Source organism: Phoca vitulina, unplaced genomic scaffold, assembly GCF_004348235.1.
Source record: "Phoca vitulina isolate PV1807 unplaced genomic scaffold, GSC_HSeal_1.0 scaffold83, whole genome shotgun sequence".
Taxonomy (NCBI): Eukaryota; Metazoa; Chordata; class Mammalia; order Carnivora; family Phocidae; genus Phoca; species Phoca vitulina.
The window spans coordinates 4563934-4586422 of NW_022589786.1; the positions used below are offsets into that span (position 1 = coordinate 4563934).

General features: G+C 37.4%; 1 protein-coding gene across 2 annotated transcripts in view; it reads left to right on the forward strand.

Moving 5' to 3' along the window:
* Positions 1-22257, forward strand: part of G3BP1 (G3BP stress granule assembly factor 1) — a 30535-nt gene extending 8278 nt beyond the window's left edge. For both annotated transcript variants that reach the window (XM_032395299.1, XM_032395300.1), the window contains exons 2-12: positions 3598-3710; positions 8322-8403; positions 8847-9020; positions 11201-11291; positions 12893-12986; positions 14207-14408; positions 15650-15751; positions 16183-16294; positions 16498-16626; positions 17447-17556; positions 20465-22257. In XM_032395299.1, coding sequence (XP_032251190.1) covers positions 3616-3710; positions 8322-8403; positions 8847-9020; positions 11201-11291; positions 12893-12986; positions 14207-14408; positions 15650-15751; positions 16183-16294; positions 16498-16626; positions 17447-17556; positions 20465-20671 — 1398 coding nt within the window. In that variant the 5' untranslated portion in view covers positions 3598-3615 and the 3' untranslated portion in view covers positions 20672-22257. The remainder of the gene's footprint in view (positions 1-3597; positions 3711-8321; positions 8404-8846; positions 9021-11200; positions 11292-12892; positions 12987-14206; positions 14409-15649; positions 15752-16182; positions 16295-16497; positions 16627-17446; positions 17557-20464) is intronic.
* Positions 22258-22489: the final 232 nt, after the last annotated feature.

Here is a 22489-nt window from a genome sequence, read left to right on the forward strand (position 1 = left end):
TTAAAGATTTTATTTATTTGACAGAGAGAGACACAGCGAGAGAGGGAATACAAGCAGGGGGAGGGGGAGAGGGAGAAGCAGGCTTCCCGCGGAGCAGGGAGGCCGATGCGGGGCTCGATCCCAGGACCCTGGGATCATGACCTGAGCCGAAGGCAGACGCATAACGACTGAGCCACCCAGGTGCCCCGAAGCTTGCATTCTTTTTTCAAAATGTTTTTATCTGACCTTGACTAATGTAGAATTCTTGAAATTTTTGGCTGTTTTAATTTAGAAATCAGTCTTTTTTTTTTTTTAACAGTGATACAATAGTTTTTTTAATTTTTCTTTTTAAAGATTTTTTTATTTTATTATTTATATGACAGAGAGAGAGAGAGACAGCGAGAGAGGGAATACAAGCAGGGGAGAGTGGGAGAGGGGAGAAGCAGGCTTCTCGCTGAAAAGGGAGACCGATGTGGGGCTCGATCCCAGGACCCCGGGATCATGACTTGAGCTGAAGGCAGATGCTTAACGACTGAGCCACCCAGGTGCCCCTATAGTTTCTTTTTAATAAAATGCTGTACATATTTAGTCACATGGAATGTTACTCTTTTTCAGTTTTATTGATATGTAATTGACAGGATTATTTTATTTTTTATTTTTTTGACAGGAATATTCTTTTTAAATAGTGCTACCATTTGCCTTCGAACTCATTGGTCCATATTATAGAAGAGCTAAAAGGAGAGACTTTAAGAGCCAGAGCTTCTACTTTAATGGAATCATAAAGTGCTTGTAGTATAAGTGTAAGCCTTAGGAGGCTGCCAAGGGTATTTGAGGCAACGCTGATGACTGACATTAAAACTTATAACTTGAGTAGCAGACTATTGAAAATTTGGTTTCACCATAGCTATTGCATGTTTCTCAAGTTGAAAATTTCAACCCCAAATAAAGTACCATCTATTTGGAAAAAAATAAAAAATGCTAATTGAGAACCTAAAATATTCAATTCTATTAAACCATTAAGATAATAAAATATTGGAAACTTGATAAATGATATGGATTTTAGTATTGGTTTCAGAATTAATAACTGTTAAGAAAAGTCCACAAATGAGGGGCTCCTGGGTGGCTCAGTTGTTCAGTGTCTGCCCCCGGGATCGAGCCCCGCATCAGGGTCCTTGCTTAGCGGGAAGCCTGCTTCTCCCTTTCCCACTCCCCCTGCTTGTGTTCCCTGTCTCGTTATGTCTCTCTCTGTCAAATAAATAAAACCTTTAAAAAAAGAAAAATCCACAAATGAGATGAAGATCAATTTAGCATATAAATGTTTAGGTTTACTTTTTTCTTGGCTTTAGGGGGATCTGAAATAAAATATTTATAATGGTATAATCAAACCAATAATGATCTTTCTTTATTCTTTGAATTATATAGGTAATCTCGAAGAAAGGGAAAAGAGAAGTTCTAGAGGTCTACAGATTAAAATTTTTCTTACCTTTGATATATAATCTAGAGGATTTTTATTATATTGCATAGGAATATTGGATGAGGAAGTAGTATTTGGTAAAATGATTTTTAGTAATTTATCTTATAATGAGACTACTTGGCAGTATCAGAGAATGCAGTTAGGTTGATAATACTGGCCTCATAATGACATTTGTAATATTGACTGGGAAATAAGAGCAGGTGGTACTCAAGAGAAGCGAGTGCAACTAGAATAGAAAAATAGGGGTTTACTTAATGTGTATTGTTTTCTTTGATTTATCTATCCTGTTGTGAAGGTTCCCTTTAAAAGATTGCTTTTTTTTAAATTGTGCGATGTTTAGCATTTTTTTCTTTTTTGATTTTTTAAAAAAATTTATTTATTTGACAGAGAGAGACACAGTGAGAGAGGGAACACAAGCAGGGGTAGTGGGAGAGGGAGAAGCAGGCTTCCCGCGGAGAAGGGAGCCCGATGCGGGGCTCGATTCCAGGACCTCAGGATCATGACCTGAGCCGAAGGCAGATGCCTAACAACTAAGCCACCCAGATGTTAGTGATTTTTGAAGAGAGTAGCTAAGTCCTTTTAAGAAAGGAAAATTTATACGGAAACTAATATATAAAAAAGTGCAGTTCTGGTTTAAATGAAGTAATGGGATATATTAAAAACTTGAAAATCACAGGCTAGATGACTGTTAATATTTTCTGGTGTCCAACTGTAACTTTGAAGTTCTGGAAAATTTAGGATCATTAAGAACATCTGAAATTCGTTTTTTTTGGACTATGAGCCATGGAAGAAAGAGAACAATTTCTCATTCTGCATTAGTCTAAGTACATTAGTTTAAGACTTAAGATCCAGATTCTTGTTATTGATGCTCTCTTAACCATACGTGCAAGGTAAGCTACTCTCCAGTATGACTGGGAAGGTATTATTGATCTAGTGCCTGCAATCTGGAGAAAGTACGGACCGGCCTTGAACTAATTTCTTAGGTTTTGGTGAAGAATAATGCAGATGCACTAGATAAGGATAAATAAATCTCCACAAATTGTTCAGAATTGACCAGTCTGTTTTGCCCATCCTTTGAGGAAACTGAAATAAAATTTCTTGCCTTTTATACTGTAATTGATCTGTTCACGTCTCTCCGTTTGCCTGTATGTTTAACTTCAGGATGATTTTATCTCCTCAAATGAAAAGTTGGATTATCTCATGGCAAATATTTTTTCCAAAAAGTTTTATTTTGATAATAACTGACAGTAATTGAGGACTTACTGTGTGCCAGCTGCCTTTCTTAATACACAGAGATACTAAAGATACTAACTTTAAATCATCATGATTTTGGGGCACCTGGGTGGCTGAGTCGTTAAGCGTCTACCTTCAGCTCAGGTCATGATCCAGGGTCCTGGGATCGAGCCCCACATCGGGATCCCTGCTCGGCGGGAAGCCTGCTTCTCCAAGACTCTCCCACTCCCCCTGCTCGTGTTCCCTCTCTCGCTGTGTCTCTCTCTGTCAAATAAATAAATAAGCTCTTAAAAAAAATAAATCATGATTTTGAGGTGCTGAGATCATTTTGTTGAGTAAAAACATTGTGTTCACCCATTTTCAGATTATTTTTGGTTTCATCATAAAGTAAGCTTAAAATTTTTAGGTTTTGTGGTTCTCTATTAAAGATACAAAAAATTTTCCTGATTTAGTTTGACTGAAAATGTGATCATATGTGCCTGTATGTCAAAGCTTATCACCCTTGAATCTAATATTGCCACAGATAAGAATGTGTTTGGGAATCTTAGAACTGGAACACTCTTGAGTTTAAAAATACAGAGAAGTTATGATAGGGTGCATGCTGGAAATATGTACCTTTGACGTTCTTATATTCATTTTAAAGAAATTGACTCTTGGGAATAATGAATTCTTTATTGGCAGTCCTCTCCCCCCCAATTCATCTCCTTGCAATAAATTTGACTAAAAATTTCACCTGATCTGTGTGGGGTTTATTTGTTTTATGGTCTTTATTTTTTAAAACCAAGAACTGTTGACGTGCCTTGTCTTACTTTGTGTTGGTTTTAGTTGAATGATTCAGTTTTCTCCCCTGCCGCTTTTCCCCCTTGTACTTGATATTTCAGGTTGAACATATTTGACTTTTTTTTCCCCAGGTTGAATTGACCAAAGCAATGGTTATGGAGAAGCCTAGTCCCCTGCTGGTCGGGCGGGAATTTGTGAGACAGTATTACACGCTGCTGAACCAGGCCCCAGACATGCTACACAGGTAAGACATCGTTTTTATCCTGCATCTAAAGTTTTTTAGCACGTAGGTACTTAATACTTTAGAACCTCTTATGCATCATGCACCTTGTAGGGTTGTTGCATATAGTGCTTGGTACCTAAGAGCCAGTAAATGATTTCTGTTAAAATTTTTATTTTTAAGATTTTTAAAGATTTATTTATTTGAGAGATCGTGCGCGTGCACATGCGCTAGCCAGGGGAGGCGCAAAGGGTGAGGGAGAGAATCCCAAGCAGATTGTCTGCTGAGTGTCCAGCCCATGGTAGGACTATCCCACAACCCTGAGATCATGACCTGAGCTGAAATCAAGAGTCAAATGCTTAATTGAGCCACCCAGGTGTCCCTAAAATTATAATTTTAAGTAGAATATACAAGTAGGGGGCGCCTGGGTGGCTCAGTCATTAAGCGTCTGCCTTCGGCTCAGGTCGTGATCTCAGGATCCTGGGATCAAGCCCCGCATCGGGCTCCCGGCTCAGCGGGGAGCCTGCTTCTCCCTCTCCCTCTGCCTCTCCCTCTGCTCATGCACGTGCTCTCTCTCTCTCTCTCTATCTCTGTGTCTCAAATGAATAAATAAAATCTTAAAAAAAAAAAAATGTGTTGAAGACTATTCCCGTAATAATATTTTTGTGGCGTTGTGCTTTTAAAAATTGGGGAAACTTCAGTGGAAATGGTATAGGCATTTAAATTGAGTTTATGAAATAAACATGGAAAGCTTTAGTAAAAACCATGTTTACAATTGTTCTCTGTATATGCAAACATTTTTTACCTACTGTCTTTTAGCTTTTTTACTTGGTAATCTGGGGTCCTCTTTAAGGGTACTACATGTATCACATTAATTTTAGTATCCACATTCACACAGTTTTTATTTTAGAGATGTAGCATACTTTAATCCCTACTGATGAATTTTTGTTGGTTGCTTCCATTATTTGCTCTTACAGACAGTCCTGCGTTATACAGAACTATAAATATATTTATGTGGACTTGTTAGAATAATTTTTTTTTTTAAGTTTTTTTTTTATTAGTGAGCGAGAGCCTGCGTGTGCATGCAGGGGCAGGGGGAGAGAGAGTCCTAAGCAGACTCTGTGCTGAGTGTGGAACTGGGCTCAATTTCGTGACCCTGACATCACGAACTGAGCTGGAACCAAGAGTTGGGACGTTTACTGACTGCACCACCACAGGCGCTCCTAGAGTATCTCTTAGAGATTCTAAAATGTGTATTTGCTGGACCAGACTCTTTTCCTCTATACTTTGACCAGCCCGCATATTGGATATTACATGCTTATTGGGTGCAAAAGAAAATTTATACATTTGTTTTGAGTCCTTGCTCTGAAAATGGAAAATACCTCGTATATTTTTTTTTAAGGCTTTACAGTTTTCCAAACAGTTTTGCCTGTTTCCTATTGATCTTTACAAAAACCTTTTTAGTAAGGCATGGTTAGGATAACCTTATTTAGCAGATAAAGATGGTAAGGGGTTAAAAATTTGCTGGTGTTGGCATGACTATTAAGTGATTGAACAGGTTTTCTTTTTTTAAAGATTTTATTTATTTGAGGGAGAGAGAATGAGAGAGAGAGAGACACGTGTTCAGCAGGGAGCCCGATGCGGGACTTGATCCTGGGACTCCAGGATCATGACCTGAGCTGAAGGCAGTCGCTTAACCAACTGAGCCACCCAGGTGCCCGAATGGGTTTTCAGCCCTCTTCCTTTTTTCTTATTATTTTTGTTTTTTATGTCAAAATTTGATTCTATGCCCTCAGAGGTTAGATAAGTTTGGAATTTGAAAAGGAGCAGGAGTTGAAAGATAACTAACTAAATTAATATGTTTCTTGTCAATATTGATATTTTTTCACATTTTATCTCTGAAGTGCAGCTTAGATATACAGGCATATCTCATTTTGTTTTGCTTTATGATGCTTTGCAGATATTTTTTGCAAATAGGTTTGTGGCAATCTTAACACGGAGCAAGTTTATTGGTGCCATTTTTCCAACAGGATTTGCTCACTTTGTCACATTTTGGTAATTCTCAAAATATTTCAAACTTTTCCGTTACTATAATTGTTAATGGTAATCTATGATCAGTGATCTTTGTTATTGTTATAGTTATATCGGGTCTTATGCCCATCCATATAAGACCGTGAACTTAATGTTCAATAAATGTTTTGTGTTTTCTGACTCCTCCACCAATGGCTGTACCCCATCTCCCTATTCCCTGAGACAGAACAATAGTGAAATTAGGCCAGTTATTTAACCTTATAATGGCTTTTAACTGTTAAGTGAAAGGAGGAGTCCCATGTCTCTTCTTCACATCAAAAGCTAGAAGTAAGCTTAATGAGGGAATGTTGAAAGCTGGAATGGACCAAAAGCTAGGCCTCTTGGGCCAGTTAGCTAAGTTCTGAGTGCAAAGGAAAAGTTTTTGAAATTAAAAGTGCTACTCGAATGAACACACGAGTTATAAGAAAGCAGAGCAGCTTTATTGTGGATATGGAGAAAGTTTGAGTAGTTTGAGGATTGAACAAGCCACAACATTCCATTAAGCCAAAGCCTAACCCAGAGCAAGGCCCTCACTCTTCAGTTCTTTGAAGGCTGACAGATGTGAAGCAGCTGCGGCAGTAGAGTTTGAAGCTAGCAGACGTTGGTTCATGAGGTTTTAAGGGAAGAAGCTGTCTCCGTAAAATAAAAGTGCAAGGTGAATCAGCAGGTGTTGATGTGGAAGCTGCAGCAAGTTCTTGAGAAGAATTAGCTAAGATAATTAATGAAGGTGGCTACACTACGTAATAGATTTTCAGCGTAGATGAAACTGCCTGATATTATTAGAAGCGATTCATGGGAAGATGTCAAACTATCAGGGTGAACAGGAGTTAAGAAGTTGATTCTAGCCCTCATGGATGATTTTGAGGGGTTTAAAACTTCAATGGGGGAAGTAACTGCAGATGAGGTAGGAATAGCAAGAGATCTAGAATGAGAAGTGGAGAAGTGCTGCAATCTTATGATAAGACTTTAACAGATGAGGAATTGCTTATGGATGAGCAAAGAAAGTGGTTTCTTGAAATGGAATCTACTGGTGAAGACACTGTGGAGATTGTTGAAATGACAACATGCTAGGATATTACATAGACTGAGTTGTTAAAGCAGTGTCAGGGTTAACTGAGAGGATTAACTCTCAGTTTTGAAAGAAGTTCTGTGGGTAAAATGCTGTAAACAGCATTATATGCTATAGCAAAATTGTTAGTGAAAAGATGAGTCAGTTGATGGGGGAAAACTTCATTGTTGTCTTTAAGAAATTGGCACAGCCACCCCAGCCTTCTGCATCCACCACCTTGATCAGTCAGCAGCCATCCACATTGAGGTAAGACCCTCCACTAGCAAAAAGATTAGGACTCACTGAAAGCTCAGGTGATGGTTAGCATTGTTTAGCAATAAAGTGTTTTTTTAATTAAGGTAGGCACACTTTATAGAAGTACTATTGCACACTTAATAGACTAAAGTATAGTGTAGACATAACTTTTATATGCACTGGAAAACCAAAAAATCTCTTTGTTTATTGCAGTATTCTCTTTATTGTGCTGGTCTGGTACCAAACTTGAAATGTCTCTGAGGTATGCCTGTAATGAAAAGTGGATTAGCCAGGAGTGAACTGATTCACTGGCTGACATGCAGCCTTTTAATAACTTTAAAATTTGCAGGGTACACTTGGGGTAACTGTGGGCCCAAATCTGTCCTCTTTTGGGGGCGCAGGCAGGATCAGAATGTCGAATGACGTGTATGGGTTCATTTGTGAAAAGTTGTATACCTGTAGTATAGTTATCAAGAAATTCTAATAGCAGTCATCTCTGCATTGGGGCACTTTGTGCCTGTGTCAGGTTTTCCTGATCCAGTATTAAAATGAAAACAAAACAATTGAGGATATAGATGAATTAAAGCTATGGGGAATTAAAATTTGAAGCTCTTAATGCATCAGCAGAAATTATTAAAAGTTACTCTTAAACTTCACCTGCTTGAGTTACTGAGTTTTATTTTAAGTAGGCTCCATGCCCAGCATGGAGCCCAACGTGGGGCTTGAACTCTCAGGACCCTGAGATCAAGACCTCAGCTGAGATCAAGAGTCGGACTTAAATAACTGAGCCACCGAGGCGCCCCAGTTACTGGGTTTTTAGTGGAAACCCTTCATATGCATTCTCAAATATACAGAAGGATTGGACTCTCCAAGCCTGTGGGAGGGTACAGATGTCCTTATCTGTATCAAAACTGCCTGTTTTTTCTAGAGTGAAAACAGGAACTTCTGTTTCATTCTAAGTAGCCTTCCTGACATGAACTACAGGATTTTTCCCAACACAGTCATCCTGCTCTGAAATCTGGAGCTTACTTACGTCTTGTAAACTAAAGTGTTCTGCCTAATTGACCAAATCTATTTCCATTCAGCAAATATTGAGTGACATGAAGGGGGTAGATCTATGATTGCGTACAGAAATGAAAAAGCAAACCCATTCTTGCTTCCAGGAGTCTGTCAGTGAGGCACGTGGGTACCAAACATGAAAAGCAAGTATCTAGTCTTAGGCTACTTGAAACTGACAAGTAAATTATCTCTCTGTTTTTCAGATTTTATGGAAAGAACTCTTCTTATGTCCATGGGGGGTTGGATTCAAATGGAAAGCCAGCAGATGCGGTCTATGGACAGAAAGTAAGCATCTCAAGTTTTCTGTAGGTTGTTACGCAGTTAGAAAATAACCCATACAATTGAGGCAGATACATATTTGGTAGATTTACTGATATTTAAAGATCAAATTTTTTAATTTCTTTTTTAGAAATTTCGGTATTCATAACGATTTGGTAAATATGATAGCCATTGAAAAGCTTAAGGTTTTTTTGTTCAGGATGTAATTTGTTTTAGCATGGGGATCATTCATTTACTATAAACATTTTTTAGGTCTGTCAATTCAGGACAATTTTAAAAAGTTCAGGGTGGTCCCTGGGAATAAACTGTTCTAAGGCAAATTAGAGTACGGGCTGTGTAGTTTGTGATTTAAACATGGAGATTATCTCTACATCTGTTGTATTAGGAAGTTCTTTGTTGTTGGAGATTTTGTAAATTTTACGTCATTAACTCTTGCCTTGATTCCTTAGGAGATCCATAGGAAAGTGATGTCACAAAACTTTACCAATTGTCACACTAAGATTCGCCATGTTGATGCTCATGCCACTCTGAATGATGGTGTAGTGGTCCAGGTGATGGGGTTGCTCTCTAATAACAACCAGGCTTTGAGGAGATTCATGCAGACATTTGTCCTTGCTCCTGAGGTATGAAAAAAGAAACAATGAAAGGTTATGCATATCTTTTAGAAACTATTCATTTTTAAATTTCAAACTTAAAAGTTGTAATTACCTAGAACCACTGCCAACACTTGCCTATATGTTTGTAATTCTTTTTGTGTTTACCTGTCATTTTAATTCAAAACCATTTGAAAATATGTTGGAGACAATCATGCCTAGTCATCCTTAGATACTTTTCCTAAGTGTAAGGAATACTCTTTCATAACCACAGCAGTTATCAAATTTAGGAAGTATTGATGTTAATACAGTTAGCAATCTGTAGCCCATATTTAAATTTTGTTGATTGTCCCAATAATAATCCTTTATGGTATTTTTTCTTTTCCTGGTCCAAGATTCAATCCAGGATTACACATAATATAATATAGCTGTCCTGTCTCCTCAGTCTCCTTAAACGTGCAATAATTCTTTAATTTTTTGTTTTTCACGATACTGACATTTTTGAGGAGCACAAAGTACTTTGTAGAATACCTCAGTTTGAATTGTCTGATATTTCTTTATGATCGGATTTAGGTTATATTAGGAAGGCACTAGATGTCATTTAGTCCTATCAGTGATGTTAACAATTGATTACTTGGTTAAGGTGATGGTCACCATGTTTTGCTGCTGTGAAGTTAGCATTTTTATTTTTCTTATTAGTAAATTGTGGTGGTTATCCTTGAGACTATGCAAATACCTTGTTCTTCATCAAACTTTTGTGTGCTAGTTTTAGCATCGTTCTTGCTGGAGTCAGCTGCTACTCTAATGGTTATAAATGGTGATTATCTATTTCTATCATTTGGTATTCATTAGTTGGCATTTTACAGTAAAGCACTCTGCCTTCTGTCTGCTGTTATTTGTGGAGTGTTTGTTTATTTCATGGATTTAACCCACTAATTAACTTAATGTCTAAAATGTCCCAGATCTCTTAAGTCTGAGCTCCTTCAGGCTGGCTTCTGTTGTTTGTTTTTGGCTAGGGGAGCACTTTATAACTTTTGTGGAACAAGATGTTTCAGGCTCATCTTGGACTTTCCTGCTCTAGCCCCAGCCCCCGTTCTGGTATCTGCTGTTTCTTCAAGGAGCCCTGGTTCTTTTTAGTTACCATGCTCGTCATGAAAGGGCCACAGGTTTATGTTGAATAATTATATTTGTACTGTCTTTCTGACTGGTGCAGACTGAACGGAGTCAGGACGCCTATCTGCTAAGCATGTGGATGGAAGTGGCTCAGTAGTGATTAGATGTTTTCTTTAGCATTACCCCTAAGATAATTTTCTGTCCAGAATGATGAATCTAAAACCCCTATCCTTTTACTTTAGAAAAATTACAGGTTTCATTTTAGTTATGAGTTTTAGAGGATGGCTTAGATTATCTGTAGTATAAAACTTGATGGAGTTCTAACTATACAAAGAATCACGTAGGATATGATTACCAGTTATTTCCAGTTTGCTTAAAGTTCCTTTTCCCATTAAAGAGGAAGAATCTAACATTACCTTAGTATGATGCATTTTTACATGAACTGTCTCAAAGCAAATACTAATACTCAAAGCTGTGAGGTGGTATTTTTTTTTTTTTTTTTAAATAGATGAGACAGTATTAGTAACTGAATAACTAGTTAATAACATAGTTGGATTTATATTCTGGTGTGTCTTGTACCTAGTGTGGGCAAACGTTTTCAGCTCTACCACCATTGAGTGCTTATATCAATATTGTTGGACACAGATTAAGGGAATTTTAAATACCCACTGCAGTTGGTATTATGTTTTTATTGTTCAAAAAATGATTTGAGGTGTGTGGCATCTTACATACTTAGAGCTTTACCAGTGTTTGGGTGTCCGTCTGCTGGTATTTTAAGGAAGCAATATATTTGAGTGTAGTTTTTAATGGCTATAATGTAGAGCAGGGTTTTTCATCCTTGGTGTTATTAACATTTTGGGCTGAATAATTTTTTTGTGGCTAGCTGTTCTGTGCATTGTGGGATGTTTAGCAGCATCCCTGCCCTTTTCTCAGTAGTTTCAGTTGCACTCCCCCATGTGAAAACTGAAATCTCTCCAGACACTGCCAGATGTCTTCTGGTGGTGCAGTATTTTCCTTAGTTGAGAACCACTGGTGTAGGGTGACTTGGCTTTTTCAAAGTCTGCTGAATAAATGAAAAGTTTTTGTTGGCATTGCAGGGCTCTGTTGCAAATAAGTTCTACGTTCACAATGATATCTTCAGATACCAAGATGAGGTCTTTGGTGGCTTTGTCACTGAGCCTCAGGAGGGTAAGTTACTTGTCTAAATTTTTTTTTGATGGCATCAGGTTGACTTGAAGACAGTATGGGTTTCTTGAAAAAAATTTTTTTTAAGATGTTATTTATTTATTTGACTGAGAGAGGGAACACAAGCAGGGGGAGTGGGAGAGGGAGAAGCAGGCTTCCTGCCAAGCAGGGAGCCCCATGTGGGGCTCGATCCCAGGACCCTGGGACCATGACCTGAGCCGAAGGCAGATGCTCAACGACTGAGCCACCCAGGCGCCCCATTGAATGTTTTTATTATACTCTATATTCTTCATCAATAACTTCTAATTGTCAAGACGGAGGAAGGGTCTGTGTTTTTAACCTACATGGAGCTAATAGGTTAGCCTATTTCATGGAAGACCTGGAACTCCTAAGTCAGTAGTAGGTATACTCACTGCAACAGTGTTAAGCATTTTTGCCACAATTTCCACAGGACACCATGAAGTCCAGATGATAACCTGCATTGGAGTAGGGTGCATTATAGTGGAACCCTAAGTTTAAGGAATCAAAATCTTTTATAATGGGCAGTAAACATACCTGCCCTTTGCTCTAGAGGGAGACACTGTTTTTCTGAGGCTGTTTGCTGTATAAATGTTCTTAAAAGATAGTTTGAAACAAAGGGTAGCCATTGCCTTAGTTGTAAGATGTGCAGATACATGAGAAACCCATGACGAATTGCCTCTAAACACTAATAATAATCAGTTTATTAGTGTTTTCTGTATGGCTGAAATGATTCTGAGTGCATTATATTTATTGTGTAATACAACAGGTTTATAGATAAGTACTTTAAGTACTATTCTTATTTAATGGATTAGGGCAGTGAGATGCAGAGAAGTAATTCGCCTGATATTGTATATCTAGTTAGGTGGTAGAGCCTGCATTGGATTATGGACAATATGACCTCAGACTCCCATGTTCTCAGCCCAAACACTATAATTAAGCCTTAATTCTGTCCTTAAAGCCTTTGCCATGATATTACCAAATTGCTGTGCTTTATCTATATATATGTGTGTGTGTGCTTATTTCATTACTTCTTTTTTTTTTTTAAGTTTCGTGTGTAAGATACAGTGATTCCATACTTCCATACAACACCTAGTGCTCATCACAAGTACATCTTTTAATCCCCAACACGTATTTAACCCATTCCTCCATCCACCTCATTACGTTGTTGATCGTGATGAGCATTGTGAAAGTGAATATAAAGCTGACCTTTGAACAACATGGGGGTTAGGGGCACTGCTACTGCCCCCCCCCCCCCCCCCCCGAAAATCCCCGTGTAACTTTTGACTCTACAAAAACTTAACTACTAATAGTCTACTGTTGACTGGAAACTTTACTGATAACATAAACGGTCAATTAACACATATTTTGTATGTTGTATGTATTATATATTCTTCAGGTAAGCTAGAGAAAAGGAAATACTATTAAAACTCTAAGGAAGAGAAAATACATTTACGGTACTGTACTGTATTAAGAAAAATCTGCGTGTAAGTGGACCTGCACAGTTCAAACCCTCTTGTTGAAGGGTCATGTGTATTTGAGAATTAAATAAGCACTAATTACTTGAAATTTGTTTTTTTATATAGAATCTGAGGAAGAGGTAGAGGAACCTGAAGAAAGACAGCAGACACCTGAGGTGGTACCTGATGATTCTGGAACTTTCTATGATCAGACTGTCAGGTAGGAAAAGCTTTGTTCATCTGTCCAGAGCTGCATGAGAATTTAGGTTGTCTCGTCTTTCGCTTTGTTGGAGGGCAATCATATTCTCTCAGAATTATTTCAGAATATAACAGTAATTTCCTAGAAGAAAGGTTTTGCTTTTGATATCACTGAGCTAAGAAAAATAACTTGCTTGGCAGTAAGTGAAAAATAGATTTTGCGATCTCTTATCAAGTATTTAATATATCAAGGCATTGCATTAAGTGCTTTGGGGGGAAATAAATATGTTCAAGAACTTATTTAAAGATCAGGCATAAATTGATAGAAATTCAGACATGAATTAAATAGCAGTTAATTTCAATAAGTAACTCAGACAACAAACGTGTGACTGTCTTAAGCTGTGTTTTTTCCTCTGCATCCAGAACAAAAATGTTTGATAGGAATAGAAATGAATATTTACTTGTTGCCATGTGATATGAAACCGTTGGTGTTAGTATTTAGTGCTTAAAGGATATTTTCATGTATTTATTTCTCAAGGTGTGGTGATGGACTAACCACATTTACTCATCTGGGTTGCTGGTTGAAAATCTATTGTCCCATCACAGACATGCCAAATTAGAATTTCAGGGGGGGAAACTGCAACATTAACAAACACTCCTTGTGATTTATGTGGAAGTTTTAAGAGCTAGTATTCTGAATCATAAGTAATGTCTTTTTTTTTCTCTAAAATTGTGATTTATAATGAGAGGCTTTTTTGATGGTAAAAATTGCATAATATAAAATTTACCTTCTTAACCATTTTTAAGTGCATTGTGTAGTAATGTTTAATTATATGCACATAGTTATGCAACCAGATCTCTAGAACTTTTCATCTCTCAAAACTAAAACTATACCCATTAAAAAACTCTTTTTCCCCTTACGCACAGCCTATTAGTCTTTTGTTATGTGTGGTAGGTAAATTGTCAGAGTTTTGGGATTATAACAGAAACCATGATTTGATTCATTTTGATCTATTTTGATGTATTTGCTTATCAGAATTTAGCAAATCTGATTGCAGTTAAGATTTGCTCATTGAGTGCTCTTCTGAAAAGTTGTCTTTTTTTAATATTCAGATATGGAATTCCTAGATTTTTTTTGGAGAGCTATTTTTTGGTTCAGGTTTCTATAGTTAATAAATACTTGGGAATTTCTTGCTAAATCAGTAGAGTCAGAATGATATTTCTCTAATTTTCCTGTGAAAGCAATGACTTAGAAGAACATTTAGAGGAACCTGTTGCTGAACCGGAGCCAGATCCTGAACCAGAACCAGAGCAAGAACCTGTATCTGAAATCCAAGAGGAAAAGTCTGAGCCAGTATTGGAAGAAACTGCCCCTGAGGATGCTCAGAAGAGTTCTTCCCCAGCACCTACGGACATAGCTCAGACAGTACAGGAAGACTTGAGGGTATGCAATATGTCTTTCTTCTCACTCTATTTCTGGTTGATTTTTAAAATCTCTCTTCTCCTTTATTATTGTTACATTGACTTTTGTAGGTACATTTTTTTGGTTCAGGGAAATTTCTTACATATTGAGGCATCCCTCAGATAAGTAAGATGCATATTGTTTTATAAAAGTAACTCTCCTCCTCTCCCAAGGAAACTTGAATACTTTTTATTAGACCAGAAATTTCAGGTGTTACTTTATCACCATATTAATAACCCCTCATTTTTAAAATATTTTGTTTCAAATTATGACATGCTTGTTAGAACCAGTAAGAGAGAATGTATCTTTTTGAAAAACATCATGGCACAATAGACTTACTCCTGCTTTTTTTCTGAAATCTAATTGAGGATAACTTTACAGTAGAAGTAGAAACAAACTATGAAATATAGCTACTTTTTTATTTAGAATACTTGATTTCAAAAGTTTGAAGCTTTTCAGTTAGTCCTGAATCTCATCAGGGTGATGTTAACTGAAATCATAGAACCTTTACATTTGTGAAGGAATATGTTTTAATGCTTTATTTATGGGGTCAGGGTTCTTACGTCATTTATCTAATAGTTAATTCAGGTGCTTCTGTGCAAGGCATTGTTCTAGGTATGGGAACTATTGGTTAAACCGATAGTGTTCTTGGTCTCTCTCTGGCAGTAATGAGGTGAATAGGAAAGAGAAATGTGAAATGACTTCAGCTTGCCAGTAGAAAAGTAGGTTGGCTGGATTGGGAAGGAATGACTAATTAGGTGGCTATTGTAGTAGTCCTGGAGATAAATACTGATAACTTGGGATGAAGGTTGTGGCAGTGAAGATAACGAGGTAAATAGCAAGATTTGGTAAGTTTGATATGGATTAAAAAGGTGTTCAAGGTAATTCTAAAGTTTGTCATTGAATTGATGTTTGTGCCATCAGTTGGAATCATAGGAGGAAGAGCTGGTTTTGGAGGAATTTTCTTTGATTCACAAACTTTAAATTGAGTGAAAGGAGCTTCTTAGGACTAAACTTCTCATATTTTGCTGTACTTGATGACTAGTTCTAGGGAATTTTAGTACTAAATTTTGTAAGTAGGGGGAGAAAAGGAATCTCGAGATACTTACAAAGTAACTCCATTCTACCTGTGAAAATGTGATTCATATGTACAAGAAATGAAGAACTAATAGCTTTTATATTGTTTTGATATGGGTAATCAATTAATGTTGTTGTTCCCTTAGACATTTTCTTGGGCATCTGTGACCAGTAAGAACCTTCCACCCAGTGGAGCTGTTCCAGTTACTGGGATACCACCTCATGTTGTTAAAGTACCAGCTTCACAGGTGAGTTTCTAAGCTTGTATATTAGGCCCATTTGCTTGTATTTCATGTAATTTGGTTTCACATAGGTTTAGAGAATGTGGGAGCTGGTACATAGAGTAGAGAAGAGGTGGTTTTTAATAATTTCTTTTGTGAGAGAATTGTCATTTTCTCTTTTATTTATTTGAGAGAGAGCATGAGCGTGCACTTGTGCGCGAGGGGAGGAACAGGGACAAGCCCACTCTGCACTGAGTGCAGAGCCCCACATCAGGCTCAATCCCAGGACCCTAAGATCATGACCTGAACTGAAACCAAGAGTCGGATGCTCAGCCGACAGCCACCCAGGCACCCCTGTCATTTTCTCTTTTAAACCTTATTGTTAGCTAAGAAACTTTACAAGAAAAAAGGTCAGCTTGCTTTGTTTTTACGTAGACGTTGACTTATAAATTTTTCAGCCTCGTCCGGAGTCTAAGCCTGAGTCTCAGATTCCACCGCAGAGGCCTCAGAGGGATCAAAGAGTGCGAGAACAACGAATAAATATTCCTCCCCAGAGGGGACCTAGACCAAGTAAGAGCTCAGAAGGGTGACTTGTCTAGTTTGGGGGAATTTGAGGTGAGAGCTTGTGTCTTAGGGGTGGTTGATATTTTCTACTTTAAAAAATTCTGGAGCTGGGGGAATTACCTGGGTTTAGGGGTGGAGAAAAAAATTATTGAATGAAATAGTCACTGAAAAATGTCTTTCTCTGTCTTTCATTGCTGTTTTTGTTTAAGTCCGTGAGGCTGGTGAGCAAGGTGATGTTGAACCCCGAAGAATTGTGAGACACCCTGATAGTCACCAACTTTTCATTGGCAATCTGCCACATGAAGTGGACAAATCGGAGCTTAAAGATTTTTTTCAAAGTAGGTTGAGTTTGTTTTATGTATTAATTTATACATTTTTTTTTTTTAAAGATTTAAGAGCGAGAACAAGAGGGGGGATTGTGAGAACGAGTGGGGGCGGGCAGAGGGAGAAGCAGATTCCCGGCAGAGGAGGGAGCCCAATGTGGGACTCGATCCCAGGACCCTGGGATCATGACCGGAGCCGAAGGCAGATGCTTAACCGACTGAGCCACCCAGGTACCCAAGTAGGTTGAGTTTTAAACACTAGATTCATCTAATGCAGTGTTGTCCAATAGAAATAGATGGGCCACATACATAATTTTAAGTTTTCTAGTGGCCACATTTTTTTTTTTTTTTAAAGATTTTATTTATTTATTTGAGAGAGAGAATGAGAGTGGGGAGCGGCAGAGGGAGAAGCAGACTCCCCGCCGAGCAAGGGAGCCCGATGCGGGACTCAATCCAGGGACTCCAGGATCATGACCTGAGCCGAAGGCAGTCGCTTAACCAACTGAGCCACCCAGGCGCCCCACATTTTATTTTTTTTAGTGGTCACATTTTAAAAAGTTGAAATCTGAATTTAATTTTAATATTTTATTTAACCCAATGTATCTAAAACATCATTTCAACATGTAAAAATGAGAGAGATTTTATGTTTTTCTGTACTAAAAGTTTTTGAAGTCCAGTGTGTATTACACTTAATGGCACTTCTTGTTTCGGAATTGCCACACTTCAAGTGGTCTGTATCCACAATGTGACTAGTGGCTATCAGTGGATAGTGTGTATGTAATATTTAAAGGAAATGTTCTAATCATTTATTTGAGAGTCTGCGTTTCACTTGCAGGTTATGGGAATGTGGTGGAGCTACGCATTAACAGCGGCGGGAAATTACCCAATTTTGGTTTTGTTGTGTTTGATGATTCTGAGCCTGTTCAGAAGGTCCTTAGCAACCGGGTAAGCAGTTTCTCATCTTGATTTGTTTTTTTTTTTTTTTAAACAAGAGTATCTTGGATCTTTGAATGTATTCATCCTTAAAAGTATGTCTTCTGAGTAAAGTACAGTTGATTCCAACATGTTTGGGTAATATATTCCATGGTGATTGGCCATTACTGTTAAAAGACTTGCCTGGGAGTTTAACAAAACTTATGTCTAAATATCTTAATTTTGGAGCCATTGAATGTGAAGAGATGAAATAACTAATAGTTACCAGTGCACTGAAATTTATGCAGATTTCTTTCCTTGCGGGGGGGTTCTGGTTTAGGAGATGAAATACAATGTTAACTTTTAGCTGAGATAACTTAAAAGTCACTTTTCCCCGGGCAGTTTTGATATATGGCTGTTATCTGGGTCTAACTATGAGGAGCTTCTCCTTTTATTCTATAAGTTGTCTAGGTTTGGAGTCACCCTGCCTGGAACCACTTTTATTAACAGATCGCTTCTTAACAGTACTTTTTAATCATAAGAGGGATTTTGTAGAATTGGAGTCTTATTACTTTGTATTTCTTAAGGAACCCTTCCCTTCCCCCACATCTTTCATTAGCCAAAAAAAAAAAAAAAAAAAAATCACTTTTTAGTAGTAATAGAGAAGAACAAAAGTGTAAATATTTATTTACTGAGATGGGTGTGGGAGTTTAAAAATCCCACTTTTTAAAAAAAAATTGTGAAATTCACATAACATAAAGTTAACCATTTTCAGGTGTAAAATTTAGTGGCTTTTAATACATGTTGTTGTGCAACCATCACCTGTCTTGCTACAAAACATTTTTATCAAAAGTAAACCATTTATCCATTAAGCAGTCCTTTCCCATATCTTCTCTCCCCAGCCGTTGGCAACAACTAATCTTTCAGTCTCTGCAGATTAAAACTATGTACATTTTATTAACCATGAAATAGAAATGTTGTAGATCATTATTTCCCAGAGGTTCTATAGAATCTCTGATGTTCTTCACAGTGTTGATGGCTATACTGTAAAATTTAATGTTGTGGTTCTAATATTATATGAGCCTCAATCTGCAAATGTGTATTTAATCTTACAAACTATTTGACCACTGTTTTTATGAAGCATCTCCTGCAAAAGACTTAGAAATGAGGAGAGGACAGTGGCTTATCTTAGCATAGCCACAGAATACTGAACCTAGAAATGTCGCATAGGCTTTGTGCATAAATCCATCATTCAGCATGCAAAAAAGATCCAGTGGCCAGCCTTTTTGGTGCAGGCTTGAATTGATCCTTAGAGGGTCTGATATTCCCAGTGGGCCAAAAGAGGTCAGACCTGATAACTGGCTTCTTAATTGTTCAAGGTAAGGAGTTTGTTTCATTTAATGCACCTGGATAAGCTGTGGCATCTTTATGCTTAAGAATATTTTGAAATAAAATTTCCTCAGAAAGGAGCTATATGTTTGGTACATTTTTCTCATTCAAATTACTTCTACCCTTGTGATAACTCCTCAGAGATGTCTTCAGTTACTACCTTTTAAAACATACCCAGCCCCAACCTCTCTCTCCTTACCTTTCAGACTTTAATATGGTCTTGTTTTTTTCATTGTATGTAGAATATTGCCTGGAACAGGGCTTCAGATTAATGTGTGTGAAGAGGTTTATATAGTGTGAATATTAACATGTTAAACAGATTTTTAATATTTTAGTGTTAATGTACTTATGAATGTATAAATACAAATATGCATTTAATCAGAATTTTATTTTTTATTTTTGTTTTTTTAAAGATTTTATTTATTTGAGAGAGAGAGCGGGAGTGGGAGAGAGGAGAGTGCAGGGGGAGGGGAGAGGGAGAAGCAGGCTCCCCATTGAGTAGGGAGCCTGATGCAGGGCTCAATCCCAGGACACCACGATCATGACCTGAGCAGAAGGCAGATGCTTAACTGACTGAGCCACCCAGGCACCCCTAATCAAAATTTTAAATATGTTACAGTTAGAGTTCTAAAGAGGCCTTTCTGGGGCGCCTGTGGTTTAAAGTGTATACTTGCCTGTCAGGATGCCTTCATTTACATTCTGCTTCCATTGTTCATTATGTTGTGACCTGTGGGTTAGTTCCTTAACCTTCTGGCCCTTGGTTTGCTGGTCTCTCAAGTAGGTGTAATGACAGCCCTCATACGGTTGTGAATGTTAAATGAGATAATAGGTGTGAAGTATACAGAACACTTCTCTCCATAGTAAGCACTGTTAGATATTTACTTTTAAAAAATATGTCACTTAGAAAACCAGTGCGTGCCAGTGAGGAGCATAAATTGAATTCATTGTAATCTCGAGTAACCCTTTATTTTCTACTTTAGATCTGTTGGGCTAAAAGGCAGGCCCAAGACATAGGATATATCTTTTTTTCTTTGCTGAGCTCTGTTATCTTTATTATCTTCAGTATTTCCCAAAAGTTTGTTAAGGCAAATAGCATTTTGTTACAGTTTTATTTAGTTGGAATTAATGATGTTTTTGAGATGGATATGTACTTTGCATAAATAATGTGCAGCACAGTCTTTCCACATTAGGTGATGATGGAAGATTATTCTAAGCCTTCAAATCCATGGGGAAGGTGGCAATTCTTATTTATATTCAATAATGTAATTTTATGGGAAAGTAAGATTTGCTCTAAGAAGTACGAGAGTTACTTGTGCTGCTGTGTTGTAAATTGTCTTTTTTTGAACTAGCTTGCATACCTAACTCCTCCCACCTTTGCACGTATTTGTTAATTGGGAGAATTACGTGTTCTGAGTTGGAAATAAAAACTGAACTGAGAACGTAGCTGATTTGTAAGCTGCTGGTTCTTCGTAATAGCTTTCTTGATATTTGGTAGTTGGAAGCCCATAAGCACATAAGCACTGTGTAAGTCTGCTTACCTTGATTCCTGCAGCCCATCATGTTCAGAGGTGAGGTCCGTCTGAATGTGGAAGAGAAGAAGACCCGAGCTGCCCGGGAAGGGGACCGTCGAGATAACCGCCTGCGGGGACCTGGAGGCCCTCGAGGTGGGCTGGGTGGTGGAATGAGAGGCCCTCCCCGTGGAGGCATGGTGCAGAAACCAGGATTTGGAGTGGGAAGGGGAATTGCTCCAAGGCAGTGAATTGCTCTTCAGTTGATCTTCACGCAGCAGTACAAATCTCCTAGCTCCTGCAGAATGGTGAATTTCTTACACCAGCGTTTGGTATCCTGGAGTTTGACCGTAGTCTATTATAAACTGCTTAAGTTTGTACAATTTTACTTTTTGTGTTAATTATGTGTGCTCCCTTTCCCGCCCTTCCCTCTCCTCACCTTTTAGTCCTTCACTTCCAATTTTGTGGAATGATATTTTAGGAAAAACAGATTTTTAAAGAAGAGAAAAAGACTGAATTTCCTTGCTTTACTTTTGCATATACAGACTGGATTTTTTTTAACAGCCGTTTCCCCAAAGGAATGTGTCTTGCTTATTACTGACATTTGGTATGTTTCATTCATTGGAATATTTCTTATTTTCTATGTGTTTCAAAAGCCTGTGAGAAACACAGGATTTGATAAACATTTTGAAGGCAGGAAAAATCCAAATTGTTTCTTCTTTGAGAGTCATGACTACCTTCTGGTGTGTAGAAATTGCCATTGGAAAAATTGACAGTTTTGATTCTTGCTGGTATGGTTAAAAAAATAAAAGGTGTTAGTAGAATTTTTTTTTTTTCTTTTGATATGTGATCACAAAACAATTATAAACCTGTTTTTACCATTTAAATTGTGAGAAAGGTTTTAAATGTCTAGAATGCAACTGATCTAGATTTCTTTTGAAGTAGTTTTTTCATGTTTAATTTGTATTTGTAAAAAAAAACAAAACAAAAACCCCAAAAACAAAGAAACCCCAAAATCCAAATAACACAAAACCAGAGCAAAACTGTTGTGCCTTCTATTTATCTTTGATTCCAGCCTTGGCAGTTGTTTAAAGAAAAAAAAAAGTCTAGATTTGTTTTATCAGGTGTAGAGTATGTTGGGAATTGAAGAATCCCTCTTTCACCTGGTATGTCTTCTGTTCATTTGTTACGCCTTATTCTTAAAATTGAGTCTCAAACTGGAATGCCTTTAAGGACAGATACGCTTCTATGAGAGGTCCTTTGACCTAAGTAGTCCAGCATTTGTATTAAGTTTTATTTCGGTAAATATTCAGAATCCTAATCATAGCCCATAAAAAGGAATATGACTTTAATATTGGACTTTGTGCTTGAGTGTCTGCCCGTTTTTTTTTTCTTTAAATCATAGCCATATGGTAAATTTTCTATTTTGTTATGGTTTTCTTTTATTGATGGGCATGCAGTGGGTGTTTCTTGGAAATGGCCAATTTTTATTAAAATATTTCTGGAAGAAAATTTAATCTGGCAGTATAGACTAATATTCGTTTTACATAGTATGTTAATTTTTTGAGTGCCGTGTGTGAGATGGGTGAAGGTTTTGTTTACACATTTGTGAAGCAAGCCTTTGTGTGATAAGTTGTCATACTAATTGAAGGGCAACGAGGTTGTCAAATTTAACTTATTTATTTTCTTAACAGTGTTCATCATTAGGACTGTTTGAGGATAGTATATGAGTAGGAATAGGAATGTTTGTTTTGCTTTTACTGGGAAACTCAAGGATTGCTGAAGGGTGTAGTCTTAAAATGAAGTTCGATATTATCGGTCCTCAGTACCTGAAATATTTGAAAATTGGCAACATCTCCTTCATAAAGAAATGTAACTGAGTCACATGGCTGTTTTTGGGTCAGCTTAAATAACTATTTGGTAACCACTTCATTTGGCCCAGGCCAGTGATAATTGGAAGACCTTCAACTTGTACTTTTGTAGCTTATATTAAGCCTGTGGTGAAAATAAAAAAACTTAGCTGGAGTTGTTTTTGAAAAAAAATATTAAGTTGTAGTAACTGTAAGGTC